General features: G+C 34.6%; 2 protein-coding genes across 7 annotated transcripts in view; one reads left to right on the forward strand and one right to left on the reverse strand.

Annotated features, from left to right (window-relative positions):
* Nucleotides 1-12: 12 nt before the first annotated feature.
* LOC127839038 (cap-specific mRNA (nucleoside-2'-O-)-methyltransferase 2-like) lies at nt 13-17,067 on the reverse strand. Of its 2 annotated transcripts, XR_008030123.1 has the most exons (13): nt 16,266-17,067; nt 15,183-15,388; nt 13,892-14,089; nt 13,415-13,538; nt 12,410-12,681; nt 10,938-11,117; nt 9,759-9,899; nt 8,380-9,066; nt 6,358-6,480; nt 3,143-3,241; nt 2,616-2,787; nt 318-1,359; nt 13-108 (listed from the first exon to the last, which is right to left on the reverse strand). XR_008030123.1 is itself a non-coding variant. In XM_052367178.1 (12 exons), exons 1-12 carry the CDS (start codon nt 16,765-16,767, stop codon nt 1,253-1,255), a joined length of 2,811 nt encoding a protein of 936 aa, XP_052223138.1. In that variant the 5' UTR covers nt 16,768-17,067; the 3' UTR covers nt 13-1,252. The 2 variants fall into 2 exon arrangements, 1 of the variants encoding a protein (XP_052223138.1); XM_052367178.1 differs by having other exon boundaries at nt 13-1,359.
* A 9-nt stretch (nt 17,068-17,076) lies between these two features.
* Nucleotides 17,077-23,973, forward strand: part of LOC127839043 (kynurenine--oxoglutarate transaminase 3-like) — a 62,625-nt gene continuing 55,728 nt past the window's right edge. For 2 of the 5 annotated variants that reach the window (XR_008030124.1, XM_052367199.1), the window contains exons 1-2: nt 17,077-17,201; nt 20,798-20,911. Coding sequence is in view for 2 of the 5 variants with exons in the window: in XM_052367199.1 (XP_052223159.1) it covers nt 20,822-20,911 (90 nt within the window). In the remaining 3 variants the exon portion in view is untranslated. Of the gene's footprint in view, nt 17,202-17,770; nt 17,879-20,563; nt 20,708-20,797; nt 20,912-23,973 lie in introns of those variants that run through there. The other 3 variants (XM_052367200.1, XM_052367201.1, XM_052367202.1) reach the window with 3 other exon arrangements.

Here is a 23,973-nt window from a genome sequence, read left to right on the forward strand (position 1 = left end):
CTAGACGTGTGCTTATGTGTTTTCCTTTATTGAAAAACCCTGGTAGATTGTTGCACAAAAGAGATCAGACGCTTCTCAACATTTAATGCGTTCTTTTTTATCTTAACCCTTTGCATGCTGGGAAATTTGTCGTCTGCTAAAATGTCGTCTGCAGAATTTCTAAAATTAGCATTTTCTTCTATTTTTTTCAAAGAATGCTATCATAATAGCAAACAGTTTGGATCCTGATGAGACGCCACGTTCTGTGGCGTCTCATCTGGATCCAAACTGTTTGCAAAGGCCTTTAAAATTCAGTTCCCGCACGGAAAGGGTTAAACAAAAAAGCATTTACAAATGTATTCAGCTATGCTGTCACTTCTGTTGATCCTAACTGAATGTTGACCTTATTGTACATCACTAAGGGTAATCAACACAAAGACTTCAGGACATTTTTTTCATCAAAATCACATCTAAGGGGAATAATTCAAATTCCCTTTTACTTCCACAAATATCAATATTTTTTTAATTAAGATGAAAGTAGGGAACGGCTGTTGATGATTTAACCATTAAACAAAACCACAAACTGTCCACAGGTGTTTTGCATTTTACCAATTTAAGAAATATACTTCTATTTAAATAGTCACTAAGTTGCAATAGGTTCAGATCTCAGTTTTGATAGAACACAAAATCTTTCCTTGCATGGCCCACAAGGCAATTAAATTTTTTATCCCCACACCATTTGTATACTTAACAAGAGATGTGTTTGTCAGAAAAACGATGCCCCCATCTGCGCCGCTTTGAAGCCATATATTTGACCTTAAAGGATGACATTGACCTTTCATCACTCAAAATGTGCAGCTCCGTGAGATACACATGCATGCAAAATATCAAGTTACCATCTTCAATATTGCATAAGTTATGACCAATGTTAAAGTTTTCGGATGGACAGACTGACTTGACAGACAGACAGACCGACAGTTCAAAAACTATATGCTACCCTTCGAGGGCATAAAAACGTGTTGCACTAGAACTGAAATTTAGTAAAAACCTTGTTATTTAAGCTTGATTGCATAGAAAGCCAAATGCGTATTTTAAACATTCTTGGGTCCATTTCCAGTTAGAACCAGTACTCGGTGTCTTTGATCTTAAGAACATTCCCACAGTGGTGATCACTCATGTCCTCACGGTCATTAGGCGGACACCATATCCACTAACCATGGCAACCTTAAACTGAACTGGACTAAAATTTAAACACCACATTGAATGCTCAGATTCATGTCTGTAAGAGCTGGAGTTGTCTCTCTTTATTCACCACAGACGTTATAAATGACTGCAAGAGGTTGATGTTTGCAGTTTCCAGAAACCTTGTGAAGTCAGCATCTGCAATTTACAAAGGAGAAATGAGATTCACTAATGGGTACATGTACAGCATTTGTTTTAGATTATGAATAATGTTTTCAATAGAACAAGCAAATTCGTTGAATTGATATCCCCTGCCATTAATCTTCTGGACACAAAAGTTTTCTGGATGGATGGACAACGCCAACGTGCATCATCCTCTTATCCATATATATACTCATACCAAGTTTCAATGAAATCCGTCAAAGCACTTCCAAGATATGGCTCCGGACACACACAAAAAGCATTTTTTCAAGATACAAAGGGCCATAACTCCGTTATTATCCGATGGTGTACAATGCCATTTGGTGTGCATCATCCTCTTATTCATATATATACTCATACCAATTACCAAGTTTCAAGGAAATCCCCCAAAGCACTTCCAAGATATGGCTCCGGACACAAAAGTGCCGGCCGGACGGACGGACAGAAGGACGGACAACGCCAAAACAATATCCCTCCGGCTATGGCGGGAGATAAAAAATGGTTAGTTCTATGATGGATTATAGATGTACCAAGTCTACCAATTAATCTAACAACTGTTCACTTTTATAAGCAGTCTTTGTAAGATAATAACTTGTTTAACCTTTGTATTGTGTTTATTCTAAACAAATAGGAGTGTTCAAATAATGTGCATATATACGACAATCAACTATTTTCATTTAATGTCAAAACTTTATAGACTGCGCGCTTTACTGTCCGTTATTTTACAGTTTTGAATAGCCAATTACAGAAATAGCCAATCACAGAACTAAAGCATATTTTTTATGTAAACATACACAGGTGGTTGTCATTTTCAGAACAAACACTGAGACCCAGATGGGGTGAATATGCAACAATGCTTCTGTTTGTTTGTTTGCATTTTCATTATGTTCTTGAAAGTATTTTGAAAGATTAGTTTTCAGTTAAACAACTAACACTTATGATTTATAAATTGCAGAAAACTCTGTATTGGGATGATTTCTAACCAGGTTTCCGATTGGTTGGGATTGATAACCTTAAATGAGACTCGGCATTGACAAGGTTTCTGATTGGTTGGAATGGATTACCTTGCAGGAGACTCAGGATTGGAATAATTTCTAGCAAGGTTTCTGATTGGTTGATACATAACTTAGCAGGAGACTCAGTTTTGGGATGATTTATAAAAAGGTTTCTGATTGGTTGGGATGGATATCCTAGCAGGAGACTCAGTAAAGGGATGATTTCTTATAATGTTTCTTATTGATGCGTTGGATTACCTTGCAGGAGACTCAGCATTGGGATGATTTCTAACAAAGTATCTGATTGGTCAGGATGGATCATGTGACCAATCTCCCTGAGATATTGCTGGCAGCTGATTGGACAGCCCCTGTAGTGCATTAAAACCAGATGGCGCCTCAGCAGTTGTCCGTGGCAATGAACAAACCCGATCTGAAAGCATGAACATATTTGAAAAAAATGACTACACAATATTGCTTGACTTAGTTTCATGTTGGTTGTGCAAAAAATACTTTTATAATTTTTAAAAGCCTTTTCTTTAAAATGACCCTGTGACCTAGTTTTTTACCTGAAATTACCAAGTTTCAAACTCGGTCATCACATCATGTAGTAAAATGTAATGTTTCATGAAGACTGTTGTAGCTTCAAGACCGTTTACAAGGTAAACATTGATGACGAAGGAAGAACAATGATCATAAAAACACACTATGACCATAATATGCTAATTTGATCATATACCGGTAAATTAAATTAAAAAGATCAATCAGACAAAATATTAGAGTTTTACCTCTTTGAAAGATCTGTAGAGGATGTAAACCAGTCCTGCAGAGAAGCGTGTGAGGCACAGTCCAGTTTCTATGACAACACTTTCCCCAACTATGGTGTTCTGAAACAATATATTTAAAGATATATCTTAGTAATTTATCTATTAAATGACATAACGGTACCCATTTAAAATGTGAATTTTATATAAAAAAATTCTGCAAACAATTTGCTGAAAGGAAATAACAGAAACAATGCTAATTAGAAATGATTAGGGCTGTCACGATTCACCGGTATACCGGTATATCGCGGTGCATGTCGTGAAAAAAATCGCACCGCGGTACGGCGTTGCCGCACCGGTTTTTTTAATATTATTATATTAGCACATATATAAATACATTACCGTACATTCGCGGCCATAAGTCTACCTCGGCCATAAGTCGAGGGGTATAATGTGGCTAGAAAAACTTGGTTTTTTGCCTTGACTCTGCCATAAGTCGGGGGGTAAGTTTCTTCAATATCTCGGACATGTTTAAGTGACGTTTTAGTCATGGTTCTGAGGGCTTTTGTACCGGCAGTTGACATTTTTTGGGATATTAATAATAAAAAAATATTTAAAATGAAACATTCAACGTTTCAATTATTTATTATCACGAAAAATATATTTTATTGTTCAAAATCATAATAACATATCATTCATTATTTCGAACTTAATATATACTTCACAAATCAAAATTATTATCCCATTTAACGTAATAACTTTCAGCGTTTATATTATGAGCATATATTTTTGTATTCAAATGTTAGTGCTATTGATGTGAAAATTCGGTAAAATCTTGAACGCAGAAATTCATAATATGGTCAAAATAATTGTAACTTGCTCTCAAATAATCAACAACGCTTTCGCCATTATGCGTGAAACACGTGAATTTACCAACACTCGCATAGCTCGCTATTCGACTGTTACATATTCGTAAATCACGAGATACCCGAGGAATATTTTCTGCATACTGGAAAAACGTCTTTTCTAATAATACTTAGCAGATAATCGAAAGTAATTGTGTATTTTATATGTCCAATTACACTTTTTAATAATCCAGGGTGAGTGCGTAATATTATTATAATCAAACAATGAATGAAATCTTCACTCAGATAAGATCTATATATTTACGAAACGATTATGCATTAATTGTGGGACAGTTGTGAATAAATCAACGAAACCACACCTTCATCCAATCAAAAAATATACAATGTGAAGTTGAACAATAGCGATTGGTTAAAGGCGTATCCAACAATCGAGTAATTATTTTTGATTGGTCAGAAGTAGTTTGCAGCAGAACCGTTGTGCATATCATTAACGGATAACTATTTTAGGCGTGACGCAATTATAGACAAATGATCGAAAGGATGCCAACACTACACTTTACACTTTGATCTTAGTCAAAAGGCCGAGAAGCGATAATTGGTGGCATAAAGACATCTGCACCTGTTGACAGTTTGTATTTACACGGATTAACTTTAAATGGGTACAAGTGTCAGCAGTCGATTTTCTATTGTTCTTAGAAGACAACGGACGATGTATCGATAGACAAATTGCTATTTTTATTTTTCGCCACTTTACCGTATTTCACAAATGTTTAATATTTTCGAAGTTATTTTTACATGTTTTTATTTGGACTTATTACGAAGATTATTGCATTAAAAACCAATGTAAACATGAGTATTTTATTATCGGCGGACATTTAAGTAAAAGACGAGTCGGCCTTACCGTAAACAGTCATTATTCTTCCGCTTTGGAGATTTATTACTTTAAAAAAAGGCACAGAAATATGTTTATTTTTTATTTTTATTTAGTACCTCATCCATAAGTCGAGTTGACTTTTGAAGTCAATTTTGGGAGCGTTTTTAGGTCGACTTATGGCCGCAAATTTACGGTACATAATTATTTTGATATAGATATCGTTTTGAAAATTGTAGAAGCGGTTCAAAAGGGCTAAATAAATAATCCGTTAATATCCAGGTCAAGCAAGCGCTTCCACTTGTAGATGTTTAACTTTCACGTTTAAAATACGGCGATGTATGGGTCCATACCTTTTTTGGAATTAGGGACAGATTTCCTTTGCAAATAAGTTCATAATTATCCAAAAGATGTTTATTTTATTTCTTATTTTCTTTCTTTAGTATATCGATCGTTCAAAGCATGGCACTTCCGAATCATGTTATCTTAAGATTCTGAAAGTCGAGGAAGAGTCAGAACGCTACGGATTTTCAATACTGGGCCCGCTGACTCCGCATTTTGAACATGCCCTTGAAGTGTTCGATGTACACAGATCGTAGTCACAGCTATTGTAAACAACATGGCGGACATTTGAGAAAAAGACGCGAACAATAACAATGACTACTTCTATCAAGTTTATTACAGTTTCTTTTACAGTTTCTAGTCATACTATGATACCAGTGTTTTCTGATTATTGAGTTTAATAAAGTTTGTAAAACTTGTTATTCTGCTGTTTTCTTCACAGATACATATTCTGTAAAATATCGCGGTACGTACCGCGATACAGTGTTGCCGTACCACGATATACCGCGGTACGCTCACGGCGTATCGTGACAGCCCTAGAAATGATGCTGTTTGTAACACATGAAATAAGTATTGTTTACCGCTATTAAGGTCTCCATTGGAAGAAAAAACTATATTTAATCTTTATTAAATCATTATTTTGTTGCACAAGCATTTCATATAACATTTCACAGTACTAAAAAGCAAAATCACCATCTCAACTCAAAGGAACAATGAAAAATGTTTAAGCAGAACATGAATACTCCCACCTTTAACCCTTTGCATGCTGGGTAATTTGTCGTCTGCTAAAATGTCGTCTGCTGAATTTCTAAAATTAGCATTTTCTTCGATTTTTTTCAAAAAATACTATCAGAATAGCAAACAGTTTGGATCCAGATGAGACGCCACGTTCTGTGGCGTCTCATCTGGATCCAAACTGTTTGCAAAGGCCTTTAAAATTCAGCTCCAGCGCTTTAAGGGTTAATAGTTGTCTGAAAACTCCAACTTAGTTTTAGAAAATACACCAACATTTTTTCCTCCAAAAAGGCCATTACACTATTTATGTCCCAAAAAACAACATGAACCCCAAATACCCAGGTGTTCTCATCATTCTAGCAGCAATACTTGCATACAAATCGGAAAGTCTGAAGAGCATAAACATGTACAATTACTGCACTAACCGCTAGTATGTGCTGGACAACTCTGTACAGTTGGCACTGATCTCGAATCTCAAATCCGCTGTCAACACCACCACTATAGGCAGGGTAGAGATGAACATGATGGCTGGGAGTTCCTGTCTCAGTCTGAAGAAGTATACATAGTCTATCACTGGTGGTGATTTGAACCTCCTTTTGGGAAAACTGGGTTTAATGCATGTTTGTCAAGTGTAGTCCCAAATTACAGGCTAATCATGGATGACACTTTACGCCTATAACTGTTTTTTGCTAAGAAGAAACTTCCCTTAACCCTTTGCATGCTGGGAAATTTGTCGTCTGCTAAAATGTCGTCTGTTGAATTTCTAAAATTAGCATTTTCTTCGAATTTTTTTCAAAGAATACTATCAGAATAGCAAACAGTTTGGATCCAGATGAGACGCCACGTTCTGTGGCGTCTCATCTGGATCCAAACTGTTTGCAAAGGCCTTTAAAATTCAGCTCCAGCGCTTTAAGGGTTAAATGAAAAATACCATTACAAAGTGTTGTCCCAAATAAGTCCGTGCAAACTTCACAGGCTAATCTGAAATTACATTTTAAGCACATGCATTTAGCCCAGTTTTCCCAAAACGTGGCTTAAGAGTCTTTGGTGAAATTTATCATTTTCAATGGGAGTAAGTGACATTTAAACTTTTTAAGGTGTGCATTCTAGTTCAAGAGTCATCTGACATCGTAATTTTGTGTAACATATTTATAAATTGCCCATCTTTAAGAGAGAACTCTTATTATTCGCATGACGTCAAACAGATTTCTAATTCTGATTGGCATTTCATTGGGATGAGAACAAATATTTACGCATAGAATATTTGAAAAATGAAGTATTTGAAATGAAATTCTGATTATTGGATATGTATTCAAATTAACTTCAAAAACAGTGCAGTCACAATTTTTGTTTAGTCCAGACAATTTTCGTTTATCAGTCATTGTTTATTGAATAAAAGCTGCCATCAATTAACAAGATCATAAATGACACACAGCTACTCAGGGTATCTGGGAGGGGTAGTGTGGTTTTATCTGACAGTTTGCAGGAGCATTAATACACCATGTTAAATATTATGTCCAAAATACCCCGGTAATTGCCATGTTATTCAAAATTCTTTGAGTCCCAATTAAGACAAGTGCAACCTGACTTGTGGTGCTTTAAAATGGCCATTTCAATTGCTATAATCATTTGAAGGAAATATCACATTTAGTATACTATTGATATCATTGCGGATTACGTTCATATGTTTCTTCAAAAACTTTTGTGATTATATTAAAGTTTTACTTTTAGTTAAAAATGACATAAGCTGATAAAAAACTTCTAAAGTATTATAATTGCTCAACATTTGCGTTTAGTTATAACATATTTGTATTAACCCTTTCACCCATAAGAAGCAAAGTGAAAATGGCTTTTGCAACCAGCATAAAACCTAAACAGCCTGCGAGTGACTTGTAGTCTGTTCAGGTTAATGCTGTTTGCTTCTAATCAGTAACTTAGGGTTGAAAATGAAGCCTTGAAACTTGAATTTAGTAAGAAAGGTATTTAATTAAATTTAAGTTTCTATGGGACTACAAATGCGTCAAAATACGTATCTAAGTGGTAAAGGGTTAATTTACTTAAGCTTGATTTAATAAAATCCGAAAGTTTATTAAGATACTGGATAGTCTGTTTCCAGCATATACCAGTACTTGGGGTCTTTGGAGAAGATCTAAAGAATGCTTCCAAAGGAGGGACCAAAACTGTGACCTCACTGCCAATAGGCTGAAACCATATCAACTATGCCACCGCAACCTACATGCCATTTTAAATGTGAAAATACAGTTCATAGAGTTAGAATTTAGGATATATATGAACATTGAACATCTAAACTATTCAATACTCTGCAAGAATTTGAAGTACATCATATCAACAAAGGAATACAAAAGGACAATGCAACATGTAAGAATTAAAGAAGCACAAAGGTCATTTTGGCCCCTTACCTAAGTGCAATCAGCACTTTATCTTACCTCTATTGCAATCCCCTGTAGCACCTTACAGGTATATTCTGTGTCCCCTATGGCCTGATATGTAGCTTTAAAGGGGTTTTCTACAAAAACCTTCGTCTCATTCCCATAGTTCAACTTCTCCTTTTCTTCATCGTCCCTGTTCATATTCTCAGATTTTTCAACAGAAATGTCAACACAGTTAATCCCAATTTCTTCAAGTCCTGTACGTTTTTCATTATAATTAACCTTGCGCTCAATTTCTGATTTATTATCCTGACTTTTGCCACCATTCTCACCTTGAGGACCAATCTGACCTTGATTATCAGTTTGACCTTGAAAACAACTTTGACCTTCACATTTGCCATCCATTTCATTCACCTCTTCAGAATTACTTTGATTTTCAACAAAACTGTCACCATAATCTGATTGCACTAAATTTGTTCCAATTTCAGTTTCATTACTTCTGCTATTGATTTCGTCTTGGCAAACTATTTTCTCATCTGCATCGGTTCGATTGTCGCAAGTGTCCATGTTGGAATTGCAGACAATATCATCTTTTGGAGAAACAAATGCGGGATTACTGTCTGGTTGTGTCTCATATCTGTCAGTGTTGCTAAGGTAACAAAGGGAAGCATTCACTGCCAAAATAAGTTTGGTTGTCACCATGGCATCGAATCCCTCACCAACACCTTGGTACACTGTCATATCCTGAAAATTTACTAATAATTAAACATTCTTTGATGTCAATTGCTAATAATCAAAAGCAGAAAATGTGCTTTTTTATTTTTAAATTGCTCTTTAAGATGTATCAGTAACCATTTCTCTTTAATAATAAGTGTTCCCCACAGCACATTATTGCAGAGACATGAACTTTATTTAATTATCACAAACTCAGAGATCAGATAACATGATGGCAATAATAGCAAAAGGTTGTATTAGTGGCCGCCTAGCATTCTGGGGGTTCTGGATGCGATCCCCACTCCTGCAGCAACCTCAAGATCTAATTCAGATATTTCAAGTAATTGTTTTACAAAGTAAGCGGTTTGATAATGCATTAATCAGCCTTGGGATTTTGATGCAACCAAGTTGCATTATACATTGGTGCTATTAGCCTGGTTTGACTGTATTACAGAAAACTTTAACCCTTTCCCACTCAGAAGCAAAGTTAAAATGGTGCAGCAAACAGCATAAAACCTGAACAGACTGCAAATTACTCGTAGGCTTGTCTGGTATTATGCTTTTTGCACATAGACATTTTAACTTTGCTTCTAAGTGGGAAATGGTTAAAAAAAACGTTTCCTCTTAGCAAGGTGGTTGTATTGTAATATCACAGGTAAAGCATTGAGGGCTTTTGTTGTAGTTCTAAACTAATAAACACCAACACTGATAAAATAACCAACCTGAGTGTTGTCAACAATCTGTCGAGCTGTGGCCAGGAAAAATCCTTTACAGAACTTGGAACTGTGGATCTGGGTCACAGGCTGCCCTACAAGTGGACTATAGCTGGAGACCTCGTCATCAGTCAGTTCCCCTTGCATGCTCTGGAAACATGGATAGTAGATTGTGAGTACCCCTCTGGGAAAACGGGTTTAACCCTTTACCACTTAGAGACTTATTTTGACGTGTTTGTAGTCCCTTTGAAAGTTAAAATTAATTAATGACTTTTCTTACTAAATTCAAGTTTTCATTTCCATCCTTAGATCCTTGATCAGCAGCAAACAGCATAAAACCTAAACAGACTGCAATTTACTCGCAGGCTTTTCTGGTTTCATGCTGTTTGCACATAGCCATTTTCACTTTGCCTCTGAGTGGGTGCATGTGGATGAAGCGTCATCTCAGATTAGCCTCAGCAGACTCCACAGGCTAATCAGGCACGATATTTTCCACTTGTACGTTTTATTGTTTAAAGAAAGTCTCTTCTTAAGGAATAACAAGTTCAGCAGAAATTGTCGCACTGATTAGCCTCTGTAGTCAAGGAAGAAAGAACACTTTACACACATTCATGAAACCTCATTTACCCAGAGTGAATATCAATGAGATATCATTTTGCTTTTACTAAAATGTCAAGTGTGTGCAAAGCGCTTCTGTGCCCCTTTTGAAACCAGCTTTAATTAAAGGTTCATCAGAATGGTTATTATTGGTAGCGTTGTTATTTTTGCTGGTATTGCTTCAATAAAAATTAATAGAAAAACTGCTTTTTATTCTTTCTTTTTCTGCAACTGAAAGTAACAAAGCATCCCAAGAAACATAAGTGATTAAATAGTTCTATACACTGATGGATTTGCTGTATGTATTGATACTGCAAATAGGACATAAAACAAAGAAAAGTTATCTTAAATTTTGAAGAAACCAAAATTATTTTGTCATGATTTTGGGCAAATCAATTTTGAATAAATAAATTTAAAAAGAACAATTACAATGCCAAGTTTTGTGAGCCTTTAAGAAAAACAATAGATGTCTAAAACAAAGCTTCAATACTGAATTAATGACTTATGTTTTAGGCGTGCAGTGTCTTGAATGAATAATTACTACAGAATCAAAGACTTATTCTTAAAGCTAAACCCAGATAATAACCGTACATGTATCCACAATGAGTTGTCCTCTACTTCCACATTTTCTTCGTAGGTTTCCATGGTAACCAGCTTCTGTTTCCACGGTAACGCTGACAAATGTTGTCTTTCATGAAAACTCCCCAAAAACTTTCCTTCCAACTTTACTTTGTCACCAAACTGTTGTCTCTTTGCTGCTCCTCCAAACTTCTGAAATTAAGCAGTTAGTGATTCAATACCTTTTGTTTAACCCTTTGCATGCTGGGTAATTTGTCTTCTGCTAAAATGTCGTCTGCTGAATTTCTAAACTTAGCATTTTCTTCGATTTTTTTCAAAGAATACTATCAGAATAGCAAACAGTTTGGATACTGATGAGACACCACGTTCTGTGGCGTCTCATCAGGATCCAAACTGTTTGCAAAGGCCTTCAAAATTCGGTTCCCGCCCTGAAAGGGTTAATTTGACATAATGACCTTGTATTGAACCCCACATCACCAGGTACAAAACTATTTGTTTGAGAAAAATATTCTGATCAAGTTTCATTAAGATTGGGTGATAAATGCTGGCTCTTCAGTGTCCACAAGGCAGATGTTGCTGATGCATGGAGCATGTAGCTTCACAGACACATGGTGATCACAAAAGCTCACCATGCCTATGTTTACCCTTTCCCCATCAGATGCATGGCATTTACAACCAGCACAAAACCAGAATAGCCCGAGAGTAACTCCCAGGCTGTTCAGGTCTTATGCTGTTTGCTGTTTGCTGCTCATCAGTTTCTTAGGCTTGGAAATGAAGCCTTTAAAACTTGAATCTAGTTAAAAAGATCTTTCATTAAATTTAACTTTCTAAGTGACTACAAATGCGTCAAAATACGTATGTATGTGGTAAAGGGTTTTATGTTAACCCTTACAATGCGGGAACCGAGTTTTGAAGGTCTTTGCAAACAGTTTGGATCCAGATGAGACGCCACAGAACGTGGCGTCTCATCTGGATCCAAACTGTTTGCTATTCTGATAGTAATTTTTGAAAATTTTTCGAAGAAATGCTAATTGTAGAAATTCAGCAGACGACATTTTAGCAGACGATACATTTCCTAGCATGCAAAGGGTTAAGTTGAGATAAAAACCTTCTATTTGTTGCTGCAGGCATAATAAACAGTTCCAGAGATTTCCACTGACCCATAATCCTGCTCTTTGATGCAAGCATTTTGTCATGTTCTCTCCTTTGACTCCTACACATTTTCTGCCTTGCATCATTTTGATGTAAGTTTTACCAAGAAGCTAACTTCTAAATACATATTTTGTGTTTTTGCATAGTATTTCACTTAATTTGCGAAAGCAACATTTTTACATAGCATTATACAAATATTGGGAAAAAACAACAACTCTGGACTCAAGTATTTTGCCCCTTAAAAATGTCAATACCTGCAGTCATTGGACTCCTGGTTTTACAAATCTATTGAAATCACAGCAGTTGTACAGTTATAAGGCCAATGCAATCACCTTGGGAAGTCTCATAATTCTGTAATGAGGTTGCATAGGCTTGATATCATAGAGGCTGAAGAAACACTCAGCACAGTAGCTCTGTTCGAGGTCAAGCTTTGACCTTGACTTCTCGTTTATGACCTCAGATGACCCCAGGTAAAGGTCAAGGTTACGCTGTATGGTGGCCATCTGTGCCTGAGTGAAATACTCCACGATTTCAGAATGCTTGTCCAAGAATTCTGCAGGGATGGATGACTGGGGAAACAGACAGCCTACTGGATCCTCTTTACCTGAAATGTTGACCCTCTACCACTTAGATACGTTTTTTTTCACGCATTTGTAGTCCCATAGAAAGTTACATTTTATTCCAGAAATTTCTTACTAGATTCAAATTTTACAGGCTTTATTTCCAACACTTAGATACTGATGAGCAGCAAACAGCATAAAACCTGAACAGACTGTGAGTTACTCACAGGCTGTTCTGGTTTTATGCTGTTTGCACATTTTCACTTAGCTTCTAAGTAGGAAATGGAATGAGAAATGTGTTCCTTTTGGACACTGGATAGTTTACTCGCCTAGTAATAACATTATCATTGAGCAAAATCTTGTCATATTGCCTGAAAGAAAAGTGTACACTTTTTTACACTTAAAATTACTCCGTCTTAATCAAGTATTATCATAGAGGATGCAAAACGATGATAATTTTTTTTAACAAGATAAGTAAATTCTTAACACTACATGTACTTTTTGGGAGAATTAAACATTCTGCCAATTTCAGAAGTAAGGCTCACAAATTGATTCTTGCTAGGCATGTTAGTACAAATTGTACTAAATTTTACTGGATTACGCTATTCCAGTACAAATCAGCATTCAATTACGTTGTTAAGCTCTGGTGTTCTATAGCAAACCAGATGGTAAATAAAATTATTCATGACTTTTGAATATTTTTTGAGAAGGTGTTATTTTTTACATAAGCCCTATTTTAAGTTTGTTTCATTCATACATCCATAATTTCAACCTTACCAAAGTACCATGGTGTTATTGTGGACAGCACTTCTTGACAGTATTGTCTCCCTTTGTATGTAGTACCAATTACATATACCTCAGAGTTACCCCCCTTGCTGGTACATGGTTTGAACACAGAGACCTACAAAGAAACAAAACAAATGTGTGGTATGATTCACGAGCCCAAATAAATTATTATTGTTTCTAAAGTTAAATAAATACTATAATCATATTGGTAAATATTCTCAAAAGGGTTCAAAGACCAATTATAAATATATAGTTTACCGTAGTTATTATCATAATGTGGCAGAATTGATTCAATTTAATGTTCCCATACATCATTGCATTTGAACATTAAATCAAGAATTTATAACGTATAGAAAGATATGATTGCATCAAATTATGAATAAATTAAACATATCATAACCTGACAGACAGCCACAACAGCCACAGTTATTCTTAATAAATTATCATAACTTATCTAGTAATCTTTACCTTTTCAAAAGTTCTGTACAGAAGATACATCAGACAGATGGACGTACACTCAAACAAGGTGAACATTTTAACGACCAGCATGCCGCCATCCCCCAAGATATGCATGGCCGTGATGACCTCACAGTGCTGCAGTCTAGACACCACGCTCTCTTGTTCAGCAGGGTCAAACTGGCAGTCTATACTTCCATCGGCGGTAACCTATATAGTGAGGGACAACATCTTTATATTGACATGCAAATTTGTTGAATTGATATCCCCCGCAAAATAAATTTTGTTTATGGATGTGCGCAAATCACTTGATATACTATATAATCATACAAAAATAAGTGGGTAAGTGTAGGGTAAATGTTTTTATGCATTACAATTCTCCTCATTGATATCCATACACCATGAAGTTTTATGTTGAAATCTGGTAGCGTATCTGAGATAAAACCTTGACAAGTTCCATCATAAAAAAACACAAAGGGCAATAACTCTTATTTAAGAAAATGAATGGTTATGGCTTAATTACCATTAAAATCAATACACCCATCAGGTTTTTTTTCCTTCTTTGTGACCCGCCAATCATCGGCCCTTTCCCCTCCGATTTTTTGTTCCCCTCAGCTGGTAAATTTTCCCCTAGATTTCATTTTCCCCTCCAAAAAAAAAAATAATAATATATATATATTTTTTTTTTTTTTTAAACCTTTAAATATATAAGTTAACCTGATCCAGTGTAGAAAAAAGAAAAATATTGCATAATTAAATTTTCTGTTTCCTTGAATTTGTTTTAAAAACAGTAAAATATGCTTAATTGATTATTTAAGACTTTCCTTATTTTCCCCAAAATCCGGCGTTTCGTGTGATTTTTTCCCCCAAAATCTGGCGTTTCGCGCGACTTTTTTCCCCTCAAAAAAGGCCAGGCCCTTTCCCAAAAATCAGATAAAAAACCCTGCCCATGGGGTTTCATGTTGAAGTCTTGAATGTTATCTAAGATATAGCCCTGAAAAGTTACATAAAAAGGGCCATAACTCTGATTAAAGAAAGTGTAAGGTTATGATTCTTTAGCATGGCACTTCTCCCTTTTGATATTTATACACCTATGAAGTTTTAAGTTGATATCTTAAATAGTTTCTGAGGTATATAGACCTTCAAAAGCCTTTTATCCTTTACATCTAGACTGTGTTTGGTATTGTAAACTGAGCAATAAAAGTGACAGCCAACAAAACACAAAAGAAGGATTACACTGAAAGATGTTGTAAGCAATAATGTTTATTTAGATAAACAAAAACAGCTGGGTGTCTTCAATTACCAAATCAACATGGACATCTGCCAGTCTATTTTTTAGTCCCTCCATGTTTTCTTGGTTCATAAGATTTCCTGTCTGATCCTCACCAAAATACCAATTGTCAAAAGTGGTACGGATGAAACGGTCTTCGTCAATCATCTGTCCTATGTTGTTTCCTTCATGGTAAGGATTTAATGTCGTAGCAAACCACTGCCAATCAAAGTTATATCCTGTAAAGACAATACAAAATTAAAGTGCAATACATACACAAGAGCTAACATAAACAAGCAAACATTGTATAACTTTCAGTTTAAAGTGCAATACATACACAAGAGCTAAGATAAATAATCAAACATTATAAAAATTATAACCTTCAATTTTGTTAAATAAGCGCCATATATCTAGTTGGTGTCACTGTCAGTAACATGGTTAACGAAACACAGTTTTTATGTAACTTTTAAATATAGTCTCTAATGGCCATGTTTTTTTTTAATTATTGAAATTATTTTGCAGAAATAGTGTAAGGGGCTTGATGGGCATCTAAAAACAAAACACATTTCAGCGATTTTTTTCCTTCTTTATAAAGCACCGGTAAACGGCACTTTCCCAATTACGAAAAAACTACATATTTCCCAATTGCTGTCCAAAAAATTCCAAATTTAAGTTAAAAAAAAAAAAATTTTTTTTTTAGAAAATGCAACATTTTGTTAGTTTCCCTATGCAGCTCTATGGTTTGAACCTAGGTAAATATAATATTGACAGCTTGAAAACACTTAGTTATCAATTTTAAAGTATTTGGGAGCATAAAATCAAATACACCAATTTCCCAATTTGAGGGTTTCACGACACGATTTTTTCCCAATTTTCAGGCTTTCACGACTCAATTTCAATTGGACAGGTACGGGTACTTTTCCCAATTGGACAAAAAAATTCGCTGCATTTGTGTGATCTTATTTTGAAATCCTACCCAGCAGTTTCAGAGATGGATTTTCAATAAATTTACAACATTAACCAATTACAATCGCCACAAACTGCCAAGAAAAGCTCATCATTAAGGAATTCAGTGAGCTAAACAAATTGTTCTATTTTCATCCTAACAATCCTTACCAATGGTCACAAGGTACTGATTAAGACTTGTCACAAAAGCCCCTGGTGCTTCGCATAAATGTACAGTAAACAATGGAGCATCTTTCTGAATTTTGAGGAATTGGGATGCAATTTCATAGAATTTACACCAAGCCTGTGTACACAATTCCGGTCGTAAGCGATTCCGAATCTCTGGCGCTATTTTGCAGGCTAAGTTAACAGCTCTTGTGTGAGCATGCCAGGTCAACATGTCTTTGTCATTCAAGCTCGTTTTTAAATTGTTCAGTTCTTGTTTTAAGTCCATAAATTTCTGAACTGTCCATTGTTCTTGAAGACTGACACCAACTGTAGGTAGACATCGGTTTTCGTACCCACCATCCAAATTATTTACTTCAATGGTGTAAGTCATTTGTTTCCTAAACAGAAGTTCTATTGATGATTGAACAAGTAATGACAGTTTTGATTTTGTATCTTGGCTTTCCCTTTTTCTCTTCTTTAAATGAAGCTTTGTTTTTGAATCCATTTTAGGACTCTTTCTCAATAGGACTCAGGATTCCAAAAAACACAAAACAAAATTATCCGAAGTTAGTGAATCCGAATTGCATGACAGTTTATGCACTATAAACAAATGTCAATAAGCCTAACATAATTTATGATAAATAATAAAAATATCACAAATATTTCAGATTAAATTAAGCAAGTATCAGTCATTGATTGTCCATGACGCAATATATAACTAACAAAACCAAGTATGTTCATGATTCACGTTTGTTTAATTTGTTGTTGTTGTTACCACAGTCGCACAGCCGCTTTTTCGGCTTGGTTCGGTGTAAGAAGCGCCTCGATAATGTAGATAAGTGTTTTGGAAGTGTCTGCTCTTCATGTGATCTTCAGAGGCTCTTTCAATTTTAAGAAACGAAACAAAACTAAGAAAACTTTATGAAAAACGCTTAAATTGTAAGTAATGTTTGAAAAGGTGCAATTTTATTTTTATTATATTTATAGTTTTTGCATTTGCTTGTATTGTCAACGTAGCTGACTGCAATATTGTCAAGTTGTTTTCTCAATTTCCCTATGAGGCTATGTTGTTTTTTCACCATTTTAAGATTTGGGCGTGTGCCCTTTGGACTGGGAAAGATCTCATCGCTTTGATCGAAAATGTGAAATGTAGTTGTGTGTTTTTGCTCACTCAAATAATTAATAGTGGAGAACAATATCTTTTTAATATTATACATGGTGACCTATTACCGATGGAGACCTATTTTCGGTGATTTTGTTTATATTCAGAATGAGACTCTCGTTATGATGTCACACACATGCTCAGAGTATTTTGTTTGACTTCCAACAAAATAATTCAAAATAAAGACAAATATAAAATAAAAACAATAATTTCAAAATAATTCTTTAACTAACACAGGGACCTATAGGTCCCTGACTAACATAATCAAAATTTATCCATAGTTTAAAATCCATTTATCCATTCTATTGATCCAGAGTACTCTTCCTTTGGTGTGATGCTATTGCAGTGTGAATGGAAAATCAAATATCCGCTTTGCGTGGTTAACCCTTTCCCACTCAGAAGCAAAGTGAAAATGGCTATGTGCAAACAACATATAACCAGAACAGCCTGACAGGTGAGTAAATCTCAGCCTGTTCAGGTTTTATGATGTCTGCTGCTCATCTAAGGGTTGGAAATGAAGCCTTATAAGCTTAAATCTAGTAAGAGAGGTTAATTTTTTTCTTTCTAAGGAACTACAAATGCGTCAAAATACGTATGTAAATGGTAAAGGGTTAAACATGCTGTAAATAAACAAATTTGACATTGATTTCACCACCATTAAATAATTCTTTGAAGATAAATCATTTGTTGTGGCAGTGTTTGCATAAGTTCAGAAATTCTGTTTATTGTTTCCTTAAAGGGGCCTTTTCACAGATTTTGGCATGTTTTAAAGTTTGTCATTTAATGCTTTATATTGATTAATGTAAACATTAAATTTTAAAAGCTCCAGTAAAAAATCAAAAATAAAATTTAAAAAAGGAAAAAAAGTAGCCCGCATCAGGGCTCGAACCAGTGACCCCCGGAATCCTGAAGTAAAAACGCATTAGCCAACTGAGCTATCCTGCCAAGCATACATAAGATGCATATTTTATACTTTATATAAGCAATCTTCGTAGTTTCACAAATTTAAACGACAACAACAGAACTCTCCAAATTATTCAATTGTTTCGCGTTGCAACGCTTTATCATTTTTAGGTTTTTAAATCGTCAAAAGATGCATATAATGGCTATATTAGATCATGGCAAATGTTCAGTAATACTAGTGTTTCCTCACAAATATCATAACTAAACCGAAAATTTGCGAATCTGAAACAACTTTTTTCAATTTTGTCAATTTACCAAACCGTGAAAAGATCCCTTTAAAACACTGGAATTAGGTAACTTGAAGATGTATATACAAAGTTTGATAAAATTATGCCCCTGGGATCAAAATTTGTCTAGCCTCAAGGCTTACATAAGCAAAATAACATAAGTTTTTGTCAAAATTAACAAGGCCCACATAACCATGATAGGTATAATACTTGGTATGTTTCATTGAATAGTGGTCCTTTATTTGTTGAAATACTTAGTATGTATAGTGGTCCTTGATTAAGTTTGTTCCGATGATGACCCTTGAATAAAAATTGATCGGTCCTTGCATGAATACGTGCCATTTATTCATGTATTTTTTAAAACAATAGCTCCTCCTTATCAAAGGGCAGCATTTCACCAACCATAACATGAATGATTCTTGGAGGACCCTCTTTTTAAGTTGTTCAAAAACTGTTCAGTCCGCTGCATATGTAGGTAATAAGAGCTAAAAATAGGTTTTAAAAGTAAAAACTTGATTTTTTTTCTCTGAAACCACAAGGTTCATACGTTAGGATATTTAGAATATAGCATATTGTTTTCCTCTACATAGTTAAAAAAAAAACATGCATGTGGAGTAAAAAACAACTGTGCCTAAGATGTAACATGGTGTCATAGTTAAGGTTACTTAAATAAACACATCTTTTGAACCCTCTAGTAGCCAATTTAAGTGCCCAATCTTTATGAAACTTAGTAAGAACATTTGTATCTAGGACATTTATGACAAAAATTAATAAAAAGCCTGTGAACATTCTGGAGGTAACATGTATTGCTAGTCTTCATGAAACTTGGTCAGAACATTTGACTCAATGATATCTAGGCCAAACTCAAAACTGGGTCATGAGGGGTCAAAAACTGGGTTGCATAAAGGTCAAATAAAACACATTTATTGAGGACTCTTGAGGCAACTTTAATTACCCACTCTTCATGAAACAAGGTCAGAACATTTTTCTGAATGATATCTCAGCCAAGTTTGAAATTTGGTCATGTGGGGTCAAAATAAAAGTCTCAAGGTAAAAATAAATAGCTGGGAACACTCTAGAGGCAACTTGTTTCCCAATCGTCTTGAAGCTTGGTTAAAATATTTGTTTGTCATCAGATTGACAATGAGGTCATTTAAGGTCAAGTTAACATAAAGCTTGCTTATTGTTCATGAAACTTACTCTGAACATTTGTCCTTTTAATATCTCAGATAAGTAAATTATGTTTACTGTTTATTGAAAAACCTGGCCACCATGAGGTCACCCTTTGTCCTAGCATGGCTTTAAAAAATCATGTGAATACGCAAGAAGTAACGTCTATTACCAACTCATCATGAAACCTGCTCAGAACACAAACTATGTTGTCATGATTTCCCTCCTGATTTGGAAAATAATTGTGGTTTGTAACAAAGACATGGTTGCCATGTGTATGGGGCACTTTTCTTGAAAACTTGTGGAACCTGCTTAGCACTGTTAAATTTTTTTTGCTCTTAGGTGATCAGCTTTTGCCGTCTTTTTTATAATCAGAATACCTAATTTGAATCAATTTACTTAATAGTGGAACATTTAAAGTGACAAAATGAACACAGTGAATTAAAAGGACTTTTGAGCCAGGGCCTGTAGTCATATAGCTCTGTATGTACAATGTACAACTCTAGGACATCCCTTAAATTCATGTAATTCCTTAAGTAACAGGCCGAGATCTTTTTTTATTAATTTAAAAAAAAGAGTAATTATTGCTGAAATGTATAACAATTTTTTGTTTTATTGTCATAAAAACAAGGCTTTTGATCAGAAAATTTATCTTAAGTTTTCACCTCTGTAAAACTTAAGATAAGATTTTCCTTAGTAGATTTTAGTATACTGGCCACTGGAACTGTTGCGTGTTAAATTCTAGATTTTGACCTTAAGCCATGATACTGAATACAGTGTGACTAGCCTTGTGTATTCCAATTATCTGTCAGCATGTATTGTTCAATTTCATTTGAAAACCTTTATTAATGGAGGTACATGTACTTTGGATACAAGGCCCTATGTTAAACTCAAGCTGTTTTGGAATAGTATTGCAAGAATAGGTAATTAGACAATTTTGATTAGTTTTATCTTATTTAAAGGATTTTTAATATTAATTAATTTTAATATATTTATATAAATTGTGTTTCCAGCATTGACACATTGAAGGAAAGTAGATGTCGCAAGTATTTCAACAGTCACATAAGTGTTTGTTGAGGCATATACCCGCTACAGCAACCTGGTCTCTCCTAAACAAACAGTTGAGCGTAAGTGCGAGGTTGTTGCACATTTTCAGGGCTCTCATTTTCTTTGGAATTCTGGGGGATTCAACTTCCTGGTCACAGATTTAGGCAAATATGTGAAGTTTTGTCAGCATTACACATATGACTTGTTTCAGGATTGAAATTTGTGGACAACTATTTTTGTTTTGGGTCAGTTCTTAACGGCTTACAATGTTGACATAAAAATTCATTCAGTTAACTAAATGTGCATTTAGATAAACAAATTAAATATTACTTTTAGCGTTATTTATCGCTACCTGATGAAACTTGCACCATAACTGTAATTTTGAAAGTCCCAGAACTGACAATGTCTGGAATTTGAGTTCCCATGACAAAAATTACTCACAAATGTTAATTGAGTAAATTACTGACACATGTTAATTGATGAATGTATATAATTGCTCACAAATGTTAATTGAGTGAGTTGCTCACAAATGTAGATGGAGTAAATTGTCACAAATATTAATCAAGTCAATCACTCACAAATGTAAATGGAGAAAATTGTCTCAAATTAAATCAAGTAAATTACAAACTTTAATTAAGTAAATAACTAACAAATGTTAATTGTGTAAATTGACCACACATGTTAATTGAGTTAATTCCTCTTAAATGTTAAATGATTAAATTGCTCTCAAATATTAATTAATTCATGTAAATGTAGTAAATTACTCACAAACATGAGGTGTGTTTTAATAGTCTGCTTTCATGTGCTTCCAACGTTCATGCCAGGTTGCTGTGTTAACTTTCCTTTTTGCTTTGTTTCATTGAATGTCACTAACCTTGCTTTGATTTTGTCCCCTACCGGTTTCACTGGAGGGGACTTTGTGCTCTGTCCGGCAGTCCGTCCGTCCTTCAGTCTGTCAGTCAGTCACACTTTTCTGGATCCTGCGATAACTTTTGAAGTTCTTAATATTTTTTCATGAAACTTGAAAGATGGATAGATGACAATATGGACATTATAAACGTCATTTCATTTTGTTCCTACTTCAAAAATTATGGTTGCTATGGCAACAAATAGACTAGAAATACTGCTGAAAATGGTGGTTTTCTGGATCCTGCGATAACTTTTAAAGTTCTTAATATTTTTTCATGAAACTTGAAACATGGATAGATGGCAATATGGACATTATGCACGTCATTTCATTTTGTTCCTACATAAAAAATTCTGGTTGCTATGGCAACAAATACAAAATTTGACAATGGTGGAATTTCTGACAATGGTGGAGCCGGTAGCTGGGGACATATATTGCTTGGCAATAGTCTTAATCGTTTTAAATGTTAAAATTGTGTACATTGAACAATCTGGCAATGTATTATTTTTTAAACTTATTTTCTGATTGGTATTAAGATTTTTATTTATTTTTTAATATGTATTTTATTAATGGTTAATTTTTGAATGATAATTATTTGTTTGGTTATTATAAATAATTCATTCATTTATTCATATTTGTAAACAGGCTGAATTTATAATCCAAGTAAGGAATCACTTAATCAACAGAAGACACGTGATGAGTGGTCCATGGCTTTCAAGGTTATTTTCTGGTTTAGATTGCCATTATTTTATGTATGTGACAGATACTGAAAATAGGAAAATAATTTCAATATAAATAAAATCATAGAATCATAAACAATTATAGTTTTTGCTGCATTCAAAAAAGATAAGAGGTAACACAATGTTCATCCATTTCTCTAACCTGGGTTATAACACAAACTTAATTGCTGCCTATGTATTTTGACACCTAATGAATACTTAATATTCACACAGTTTATTGTCCGCTTGGTTATACAGTATATAATAAGTACTTTTGCCCCGACAATATCGATTTTTGAGGTATTCCAGTTTAGTGTAAGTTTTCCTTTTATCCAGTAAACTCTTATTTTGAGTATTCATCACTCGTTTTTGTGTCCCATAATATGTACCCAATAGAAACTAACACATATCCAGTGTTTGCCATTAACTATTCTGAAAAACGAGTCCTTTGGACTCCCTACTTTTGAAATGTAGGAGTCCCAACAGACTTTAGGAAGAACAAAAATTAAGACACTGTTTTATACATGTATATACATACATGTATGTAAATGTATATTTGTATAAATTATTCCCAATAGATAGGAGAAGTTTTTATGCTTCCGGTAGGGTGGCATATAGCAGTTGAACTGTCCGTCAGTCAGTATGTCAGTCTGTCGGTCCCTCCGAATAAAAAATTTAACGTTGGCCATAACTTTTGCAATATTGAAGATAGCAACTTCATATTTGGCATGCATGTGTATCTCATGAAGCTGCACATTTTGAGTGGTGGAAGTTCAAGGTCAAGGTAATCCTTCAAGGTAAAAAAAATAATAAAAAAATAATAATTTCATTTCATAGCGGCACAGTAGGGGGCATTGTGTTTCTAATGAACACATCTTTTGTTTTATGTTGTTTTTGCTTAAGCAGTCGAAAATCATGTAGACAAATATCAAAGTCATCGGTATTCTGGTACTTAACTGTTGCATCTTATTGCTCAAATAAAGTTTACTTAAGCAAAAATATAAAAGAATTGTGTTGTTGTCGATGCATTCAAGCAAGATGATGAGTGGCATATTTTCTGAGTTCGGACATTCTGATCTCCTCTCCGAAACAATTGTGCAAATCAAGGGAATTCGTAATAGTTCAAAGATGATTGTTAAGAAGTCTTACAGGCTTTCTTGACATAAACACCAGGAGTTCGAGTCTCATTTCCAGGAGGCTTGGACTACCGGACTCCAGTTAGTGTCGAACACTGTCAATTACCCAATAAAATCTAATACAGTGATGGAAAAGATAAGACAAGGGAAAGGGTCTTGAAATCTCATAGCAAACGTGTACTCATCATGCTATCTCTACTGGGGCTATAATACTTCATGTTGCATAATCACACATACATATTCTTGCATACAAGAACTCGTAGGCTTCCTATTCAATGAAATATTTTATCAATTAATATTATAACTTCCAGGACATGACAAAATCTGTCCACCCCTGGTAGGGGTGAAAATAAAACAACTTCCTAAAAAGCTTTCATCCA

The sequence above is a fragment of the Dreissena polymorpha genome, chromosome 7, assembly GCF_020536995.1.
Source record: "Dreissena polymorpha isolate Duluth1 chromosome 7, UMN_Dpol_1.0, whole genome shotgun sequence".
NCBI classification, from domain to species: domain Eukaryota; kingdom Metazoa; phylum Mollusca; class Bivalvia; order Myida; family Dreissenidae; genus Dreissena; species Dreissena polymorpha.